The sequence below is a fragment of the Solanum verrucosum genome, unplaced genomic scaffold (assembly GCF_900185275.1).
Source record: "Solanum verrucosum unplaced genomic scaffold, falcon-dt-bn FXZP01000062.1, whole genome shotgun sequence".
Taxonomy (NCBI): domain Eukaryota; kingdom Viridiplantae; phylum Streptophyta; class Magnoliopsida; order Solanales; family Solanaceae; genus Solanum; species Solanum verrucosum.
The window spans coordinates 5,306,029-5,316,852 of record NW_026020477.1 but is presented as its reverse complement, the minus strand read 5'-3'; the positions used below and the strand labels follow the sequence as shown (position 1 = coordinate 5,316,852).

The following is a 10,824-nucleotide window of genomic DNA, read 5'->3' as shown; positions in this document are numbered from 1 at the left end:
CCTACCCCTTTATCACTTCCTCCTAGTAACTTTAGGTGATTAGAAATTTCATCGCCAATCTATTTGACGCTTTGCCATGTTGCACTTTTTATCTCCGAGTTGGCTACCCCCTAGGACTGGCCTTCTAGAACTTTTGGCGAGCTGAAGAATCACTAGGCGGTTCGCCAAGTGGTCTTGGCGACTTTCAGCCTTGCTTTTCTTCAACTTTTTTGGCTTCTCCGCGCATTTTTGCCTGGTAATGTCCTTGTCTTGCTCTTTTGCCTTCATTGTTGCAAATTAGCATTTTAACATTAGTTTAGAGCATAAAGTAGGCACTGAGGACAATAAAACTATGAAAATTAAGCCCTAACTGAGTCGAAATCCCCGACTCATCAACACCCCTAACATAAACTTTTGTTTGTCCTTAAGTAAAACATAAGATTAATCAGTTCAAAAGAGATGTCTACAAATAGTGCTACTCAAGACTCGACATGAATGCATGAGGTTCAATCTACCCATGCAATGTTCAATTGTGCACTACACGTTTCAAACTGTGACTAGCCATTATCAAATAGAACTCGAGCTCACAATGCTTGCTTCAAAAGCAAATTCAGGCTCAACAAAAGTGTTGGAATTCCCTCACATAAAGAATGATTCCATACTCACACAAAGATCAACAAATAATCAGAATTTAGGAATCAAAAACAAACCTCACACTCTCAAAGACAAACACATGCATGACTCTACCTATAGGCTTGTCTGTATTTTCCAACCAACATGACTTTCAGCTCACTCAAGATCACAAAGGTATTTCAAGGATTGTAACAGGGCTGAGGGTAAAAGTATGATCATTTTGGCTTAGTGACTTCTACCTTCACGAAGCATGGTCTTCATTTCACTTTTTCTCCTTCTCTTTCACTCTTTTTTTATCTTCACAATCCATCTTATGTTCTTTTAAGCATGACTCATTGGATACCCCATTTCGTTTGTCCATTGTACAAACTTTATTTTAACAAGTCTTTCCTTTTTTTTTTATCTTTTTCTTCTTTCACTTTTCTCCTTTTTTACATGGAGGGGTTCCATCTTTTTCAACATAATCCTCAAGGGCAAATTTCTCAAACTTCTTGACTTTCCCCCTTTTTCACCACACCCCCAACTTAAGCATTTAGCCTAAGATGGCTATTTAAAATAACCAATGCTCCATGAAGACTTTAGGTGGGAAATAAAAAGGTCAAGTGTGTTCAAGTTTCATTCAAAGAAAAGGATAAGATCAAATGGTGCCAAGCAAGGTTCACACTCTCACAAGGTCGTCACAAAGAAGTATAATGGAAACTTTGGTTCACTTTCCATAAATGGTGCCTAAGATCATCTCTATCATTCGCCTACATTAGTCGATTGAACAAACGGGGTAAGTTCTAGGTATTATCAAGCACACATTTCAAGGCAACCTCACCACACTCAACATTCAACACAATCATCAAACAAGACTCTAAATTTTAGCTAGCTTGCAACGATCATCATAGAATTAATTTCAAGAACCAGCCAGTCACAATGAGATGCTAAAAGTTCACATATGACTTATGCAACTCATATTTGCCTCATCAAAATCGCACATGCATATCATTTAATCAAGATCACTATTTGAGTCATCAATATTGACCGCAACTGACACTCAAATTTGCAAGAGAACAACCACATTCACAAACATCAAGAGGTGACAAAAAAATTAATTCAGGTCAAAACCAACATTAACATTAAAACCAATGGATAAAAAACCAATATATACCAAAATAATCCAGCATTCACACAAAACATGCAAAACAACAATAATATTCATAAAAGCAGCCCAAAAGAGGTAGGTATGACTATACCACACCCCGCCAAACTAGACTAGCAATTGTCCTCAAATGCAAAGAAATAAAAAGTCTAAACAAGAAATTGAAAGAGAGTCAAAATCCCCGTGTAAGGCTAAGCCTGAGGTGAACTCTACATGTCTGTGACTCCCTTTGTCTGGGCCTTAGTGCCCGGCTCCACATTATCTTTTGCTCAATAGGAAACCACCATAAATGTGTCCCTCAGATATGCCTCCACACCTATCTGTAACATCGCCCCCTCGAGGTCATCTAAGTTATCATGTAAAGTTGTATGTCGAACACCAAGCTCCTTCTTATCAATCTCGAGAGCTTCTGAATCAGCATCATCATCAGCCCTAGCAGCATCTGCGGTCGTAGTAGCTGAAGAAACCACAGAAATAGCTGGAAACTCAGTGTCCAGGACCTCAAGAAGGGTCACCGTGCCTAATAACATTGAAAGATCTGTGGATTTCACCTCATCCACATCACGCCTCAACCCAACAATATTGACCTTCAAGGCCTCCACATCATCAGACACTCTCTTACCTTGCTCACAAGCCTCCACTCTCACAGTGAGGGCATCCAACGCCAATGCATATGCGTTAATCATCTCCCAGTGCTCTCTCAACTAAGCTCTAATAGGAGTTAATCCACCAAAAATTTCCCTCTCAACCAGCCCATGTACAACAACCTTTACCCGAGAAGCATGTACATTAGCAGAATGGGCCACGTGGCCCATGTTAGGCAGCATAACATAGGTCAAAGGGGGTCGGGAAACATTAGCAGCATCAGAAGAACTAGGAGCAGCAGAAGGGGCAACACTAGAAGTAGAGGGTGCAGTAGTCAAAGTGTTAGGAGTACTTTAAGGCTTACCGACATTTGTAGGAAGGACTATCTCTATCGGCAACATCTCCACATCAACCCCCAAGGAAGCATCCACTAGTGCATCACTCCTCCTTTTGGCCTCATCTCTAGTGTACTAGACCTCTATCCTCCGGATGTCAGTAGAAGAAGTAGGAGTCACTTCCACATCTGTATTCTCAATCAAAGGCACTCGAGCATGCGTGTACATCTCCGTAACCAAGACTGGAAATGGGAGAGAAGTATGACTCTGCTTGGCCCTCAAGGCCATCTCCTACTCAATAATAAGGCCGACATTTAGTCTATCTCGGACTATGATACAACCCAACAATGCATCCTTCGGATGCCGGAGTATAGACTCGTTCTGTGATGGCATCAATGTGTTTTTGATGAACCCGAACGAATATCTGGCAACCACATTCCTTTCCTTCTTCTGAATTGGAACACCCGCCTCAATCCATGGTGGCGTAATGCCTAAGATCAACGGCGCCAACCACCCCTTAAAATTATATAGGGTCTTTATTTCTATACGATCCACCAATAAGTGGATCACATTTATTGTGCACCCTAGCACCTCTTTTATGTCGGTGCTGCTGCATTTAACTTTCTTGCCTCGCACCACTACATGGTCCACCAATGTGAACGCATTTTCCTTCTTCTTCCCCTTGGGCACTAGCTTCTCGTACTCCGCATAAAACTCACGAACCCAAGTAGTAATATAGGAGCCTTGGGGCTTGGTAAAGATTTCGAACTTGTGGAACTTTATAGTGTTCCACACCTCTGGATACCTGTCTACTACTCTGTCTGTAGACATTCTATTTTCCTCAAGAATGTCCTCAAACCAGCAGCCTTCAGTCCGTTTAATAACTGGGGAATAGGTGCCTGAACTGGCGGCACCAGAGGTACCTACTCGACAGTTTGAGCAGGAGGTGGAGGAGGCGTATGAAGCATTGGGATCCTGGCTGGATCATGTAATGATTTGGACCGTAGCTCCACTATCCTAGCATGGAGAGGGTCTGATCATCCTCCGGCTTAGACACAGAGATTGGTGATCTATCCTTGGAGTTTTCCTCACCGTCTGACTCGGATGTGGTGAGGTGGATGGCATAGACACCCATACTATCAGAGCTCTCTGCCTGACTTGGCTCTATGGGCCCCTTTCCTTTTACTTTCCTCTTTGTTGGAGGAAGTTTAGCTTGAGTAGTACAGGAGGGTGCAACACCCTTGTTGATCACAATACCCCTTCCACTCTTGCGGCGTGGTTGATTTCTACCTGCAACATTAGGTCTAGCCATACCTGGAAAACAACATCCAATAGACCAATACGTTAGAAACAATTTGAAAAATTATCAACTTTGAAAAATATGCAAGAAAGCTCATCGACTCACTCGATAAGTCACCGAACCAATTCGGCAAACCAGATCGGGCTCATCAAATGTTCCAGACCAAAAATCTACAGAATTCAACATAGATTGGTGATGTCCGGGGCCTTTCGGTAAATCATTGACACCATTCGGTGAACTAGAATTAGCTCGCCGAAAGTTACATAATTTTTTTTAAATTTAAGGTGTAGATGGACAATCTAACAGGCATTCGGCGAATCACCATGTGAACTCAGCCAGCTCAAGTGTATCGTCGAATGTTACAGAATCATTTCAATAATATTAAAGGATAAAAAAGAGATCCAAGAGTTGTTGGGCGAACTGCCGAACTATTCGGTGAGTTCGACCCAACTCACCAAACGGTCCATCGTGCTAGATTTTTACCCCAACCTTCAATTTCTAACCCACACCCCACGAGAACAAAATTAAATGCCTATTCTATGAAATTAAGCCCAAACCCATATCATTAATGACCTTGGGGTACTCAGACTTCCCCCAATTTGTCCAAAATTGACTAATCGACGTCTTTTACCCTGAAGAATGATGTCACCTACTCTATCATTGGGCCAAATCAGTCAATCGATGCAATTGGGGTTACTCAGACTTCACCCATAAAAGACCCAACAAATTTAACAACACAACCCACATTTTTAATCATGTAAACACATGGGATTCGAATGTTCTAGGCTAATCATAAGCATTAACACGAGATAACAAAGGCACACACTAACAACAAGCATTCAAACAATAATTACTACGTACAAATATCAATATGGCAATGATCATGCATTTTAAGCTACAAAGATTAAAGACGGGGCTGGAACCACTAACCTCAAAATCAAATAAATGAATGTTAGGCTTGCGAATCGAAGCAAAACCACAAAATCTCTCCCCAACCAATTGATCCCACGCAAAACAACAAGAATAGAAATCTAAAATATAGTTCTGAAAGTTCAAATGTCGGATAATAGGAAATGAAGTGAGTTTTTGAATTTAAAAATGGTTTAGGCCTTTGACCCTTCAGTTCGCGCGCCAGTTGGTGATGCTCACTTATGTCGCCGACCATTCAGCGATGTGCTGAATGGCTCTTTAGTCAGCCGAAGTTTACAGAATCTCCAAAAAGAGATCCAATCGGGCTCGTCAACCTGTTCTGCGAGTCATCGATTGGTGCCTGGACTCGCCGAGTTGCTTCTTTTACCAAAAATTCAAATTTTGAACCAACACATTCAACACCCGTTATTCAAATAACATTATTAAAACTCAAAAACATGAGTTGCCTCCCAAGAAGCGCCTTATTTAACATCGTGGCACAATGAATATACGTTTTCACGATTCGTTCTTTGGGTTGGCCATGGTATCACTTGATAATCCTCTGTTTTTACTTGGGTTCAAATGAGTCGGGATTTGACCCATTTGTGTTTCCAGCTGTTTAATGGTCACCCAGTGAGAAATAACCGTATGGTTCAGAGTTGAGACGTCCTCTTTTATTTCTTTGAGCACTTTTCTGACCCTTTCACTTTATTGATAATGCGTGCAAGCATATATTTAGTGCAAAAATTTTCCGTGCCAACCTTTTTCTCTTTTGGCTTTTGACGCTCATGGGGAGGTTCATATCTCTCTTTGTCACCATCCCGCTCCTTCCAGTTTGTTCCACGGTAACGCCATTCTCTATCACGGTCTCTCCAACATTCATCATGCTCTCTATTCCAACCTTCGTTCCCACTCGGCCTTGGATAGTTCAGACGGAAACTTCCTCCTTGATTTGCCAGAAAATGCACTTCCTCATTATATAAAGCCTCAAAGTGTGCATCATTGGGGTTTACCCCACTAACTCCAACTGCATTCACACCTTTAGAAACACTAAACATGATATATTTCGACAGTAGATCCATTTGGGTCATCATCTTGGCCATGTTTTCTTTCCACTCTTTGTCTTTTTCTATTTGTTCCTTTGTCATCCTGAAGTTCAAATGAGACACTTGATCTTTTCTCGTGTACCAAGCACGATTAATTTTGGTCATCCTATCAAGGAGAGTAGATGCAATTTTGAATAGCTGCTGCATGATTTCTCCTTGAATGATTTTGTCAGCCACCCCCTTGTTAACTGAATCTAGACTTTGGGAGTCCATGTGTTGGACATTGGAGCAGCAACTTCTGGAACCGTAACCAAGTCTCGTGAATTGGTTCACTATCGAATCATTTGAAACCCTGAATATCTATTAATGCCATCATCCTCGAAGAAGGGAAAAATCTTAGGTAGAACGCCTCAGTGATCTACTCCCAAGATGTAATCGAGTCCCTTGGTAGGTCATCTAACCATGTAGTTGCCTCCCCCATCAAAGAAAAATGGAACCACTGAAGTTGGACTGACTCCTGTGAGATGTTCTAGAACGAAAATAGGCCACACACGTCCACAAAATTCTGGATATGGTCATGGGAATCCTCATGACCCAACCCTCCAAATAAGCCCTTCTTTGCAAAAGAAGTGTTCTAGTCGTATGTAGAGATAAACATTATCGAAGACAATTCAATTAAATTGTAGGGGTAGACAACTAGTGTCAAATGGGGGGATTAGAGTGACAATTAACAACTACGAAAACAGGGGAGTAATCAAGTAGAGAAGTATTCTTGGGGATGTGATCGATTAAATGTTAATTTTGCTATATGAGTTATAATAATTTACTAAAAGACATTGAATCTTAGCGGGTAGGCTAGGCTTTAGATGTAATATCCATCTCTTGATCAACTACCACGATTCAAGCGAGTTCTCTCGAACCTCGATAAGCATAATAATATGAACACCCCAAAACTTCAATTAATCTACTATCTCGAGCTAGATTGGTAGGATTGAATTCAAATTCACTTTCTCAAAATGAATCAACAATAACCCAATCACTACAATCATCCGTTGATAGCTTTAATTCTAAAACCTCTTTCTCAAGCAAGCCTAGAATACTAAGTTAAAACTACATTTGCAACTACAATTCATGAATTAAAACACAACTATCAATCAAACCCACTTCAAATCAACATTTAAATCAATAAATAATAACACCCATAAGGTAATTAGAACATTTAATCACATAATCATACCCCCAAGAATGGGGGGTTTTAGTCACACATTATCCAAATCAAGATATCATTACCAACTATATTATTCATCATCTGGGTAACAAAACAAAATTCAAGTCTTCCCACTGCTTGGAATCAACTTAAAATCATAACCCAACTCAAAATTGTACTCAAAAACTACTACAAACATTGTTTGGATAAAACCCATAGTTAAAATGTTTATGAACTTTTGAAATTGGAAGAACTGTTTTTCATCTTTTAAAAATTGCATTTATACTCTTCCAGATTTTCAGCTTCATAACAGATCGACGGAGTAAGTCGTTGATGAGTCCTAGATTTGCACTCATTTAGGGCTTTGTTTTGGTAGCTTTAGTGTCCTCAAATGCCTAATTTACGCTATAAACTGATGTTAAAGAATGGATTTTTAGGTTTGTGGATTAAGGAGAAAAGCAAGGACAGTAACAGGCAAAAAGGAACAAAACAAGCTGAAGAAGTGGAGAAAGGCGAGTATGGTGATCGCCAAGACCACTCGGCGAGTCAGCGGATGGCTCTTCAGTCCGCCTAAAGTTCAGTGTGCCAGATCTTAGGGAAAAAACCAAGTCAGTGACATAAATGGGCAGCCGGCGAATCGCTGATCGGGTCCATGATGACAAGATGGATCGCCCAAAGTTACAAGACTTGAGGATGTTGAAGGCCTATGCAAAATCGTGATAGAATTGGATACTCGGCAGATCGCCGATCGATTCGGCGAGGCACGACTTAATCCATCGAGTAGACTTTCTGGTTTAATTTTAGGAAACTATAAATTGGATTTGAAATGTAATTTTGAAAAGAAAAAAAACCCATCCTCTCCCAGATATTACAGTTCCCATTCTAGATCTTTGGATTTTAGAGTTATAATTGTACAATTTTGGAGGATTTTGCAAATGGGTTATTGATTTTCTTCAATTTAGACCATTTTAAAGGCTTGAATTCTCTCATCGAGATCATGGCTAATGCATTTGGTAATTGTTTCTCTGTTTTTATGATGTGTGGCTAAAACCCAAACTCTTGGGGTGTGATTATGTGATTATGGGTTAAATTAGCTTATAGGTATTGCTTATTACTATTTTAAATGCTATATTGAAGTGGTTTTAATCATTAGTTGTGTTTTTATTTATGAATTATAGTTGCAAATGCAGTTCTAATATTGTGTTCTTAGCTTGTGAGAGAGAGAGGTTTTAGAACCAAAGCTTTTGATTAATGATTTGTGGGTATTGGGTTGATTCGGTTTCAACTCGAGAGAGTGATTCCTAAACCCAATCCTAAACATCTTGCTCGAGAGAGAAGAGGTATTAAGGTTGTGGGTTGTTCTTAGTTGTTAAACTTGTTGATGCTCGAGAGAAATCACTTGAATCGAAGTAGTTGTTCAAGAGAAAACTATTTCACTCATAGTCTAGCCTACCCACTAATGTTTAGCTATTTATTAGTATTTTTGATTACCCTTATAGTGAAATTTCCCTATAATCGATCACATACCTAGAATTCCTCTCCATATTGTTAATTCAGTTTTGTGTGACTGCATTGTAGCTGACAATTGCAAACCAAAACTCCCCATGTGATAGTTATTGTCACCCTTTTTTGACTTGTCTGTATGTCTTTTCCTCGATAATTTTCATTCCTATAGCCGATTAGATCACGTATGTACTTCTTGATTGAATTTGAGCATATACCACCCTTTATGGGTTCGACCCCAACTCATTTGTTGGGTTTTATATTGCTTAAAGATCGTTTGCACCTAGAATTAGATAAGGTGTGCTTGAAACTTTAAATCAGTCATGTGTCGCTGAATAGGTCGGCGATGCGCCGAGTGTACTTTGCCTTCGCCGTCTTGGCCTGCCCTTTATCATATCCTCGATGTAACTTTAGGCGATCAAAAATGACATCGCCAATCCATTCGGCACTTCATCGAGTTACGCTTTTCATTTCCGAGTTGGCTTTTTCCGAGGGCTAGCCTTCTAGAACTTTTACGGAGATGAAGAATCACTTGGCGGTTCATCGAGTGGTCTTGGCGACTCCCGACCTTTCTTTTCTTCAACTTTTTTGGGTTTTCCTTTCCTTTTTGCCTGGCAATGTCCTTGCCTTGCTCTTTTGCTTCATTGCTGAAAATTATCATTTTAACATCAATTTAGAGTATAAAGTAGGCATTGAGGACAATAAAAGAATGAAAATTAGGCCCTAAATGAGTCGAAATCCCCTACTCATCAACAGGATCACACATCTACTCTAGTAAGTAAGACAGACACAAGTAACTACAACATAGTAAACCACATAACTACAGAAATAATAACAATTTACCATTTCATGCTCAATATATCAGCTTTACAATATCAATCTCAAATGCAACAATCAATGATGGTTCTCTCACAAAACCAACACTCAAATTATTAGTGTGTTAGAACGTGACACCCATTCTAATAATGTGTCGGAATGTGAGACCCGATACAATATTTGTTAGAATGTGACACCCGATCAAATTAGTTGTCGGAACGTAACACCCGATCCAATCAACCCCAATCAAAAACATAATCAACACCACAATGAATGATTTACACACTTATGTCGTACAATCATATAATAGGTTCATTACATGCTACAAAATCACAAAGAGCTATTTCATTAGATTCATTTCATCTTTCCCTATTCACCTATATGCATGAATACAATGGAGTAGCTAGCAAGATTATATATCATAAACAAAAAATCAAACTATCACCTATCTCGAAACCAAACCTCAACGCTCTGAATGAACTTGGGATTTCCCTTTCCAGAGTCTCCTAGATTCTTATTGATCTAAAACAAGTAATTAATGCAAAAGATCAATAATAGTGGCCTAGTTTACCTGGATTATACCAAAATACTAATCATTTGCCAATTCCAAAATCCTAACACCAAACTAGGCTGTAACAACCCGGAAATCTAGTGAGACCAAGCTAGAGTCTAATGGAATCAAGTAGGTGAAACTAGAGCCTCACATGTGAGTTTGAAGTTGGAAACTTGATTAAATGTCTTTAAATGGTTTCCCAAGTGAAGGTTGAGGAATTTAGGGGTTAAACGTCCAGATACAACTATAACGCCCGGAAACTAATGAGTTGAGCTAATGTGTTGTAGAGTCTTGTAGTGGAGTTTTGGAGTGTTGTATGAGGGTTAAAACTCAAAGAAATGACTCCCGTACTTAGAATGTAATGTTTAGGGGTTAAACGTCCGGGTACGACTCCCCAAGGACCACCCAAGGGGTCCTTGAGGAGGACCCCAAAACAGTCCCTAAAAACTGTCAAATTTGGTGACCTACGAAACCAATCCACGCCCCTTAGATCAACCTACGCCCCGTAGGTCATAGGCATAGGTCAAGGCCTGCAGCAGGCTAGCAAATGAAGCCCCAGCTTTAAACCACGGAGGCCATTCACGGCAAGTTGACCCATCCACGATCCGTGGATGGGTGATCTGTAGATGCTGCCAGTTTTCCAGATTTTTACTTTAAGTTAGGGGTCTTAGTTTTAGTTAGTTATTTAATTAGGGGTTAGGAGGGATGATTACATAACTAATTAACTTCCTATATAAACTATTTTAAGTCATTAAAACACTTCATTAACTCATTAGAACCCAAGACCCCCAAATCAAAACTCAACTTCCTTTCC

The 10,824-nt window shown here is 39.9% G+C and overlaps 1 protein-coding gene across 1 annotated transcript; it reads right to left on the bottom strand.

Moving 5' to 3' along the window:
- Positions 1–2,025: 2,025 nt before the first annotated feature.
- On the bottom strand, positions 2,026–2,442 carry LOC125809407 (uncharacterized). The gene has a single exon (XM_049489055.1). It carries the CDS (start codon positions 2,440–2,442, stop codon positions 2,026–2,028), a length of 417 nt encoding a protein of 138 aa, XP_049345012.1.
- Between the last annotated feature and the right edge of the window lie 8,382 nt (positions 2,443–10,824).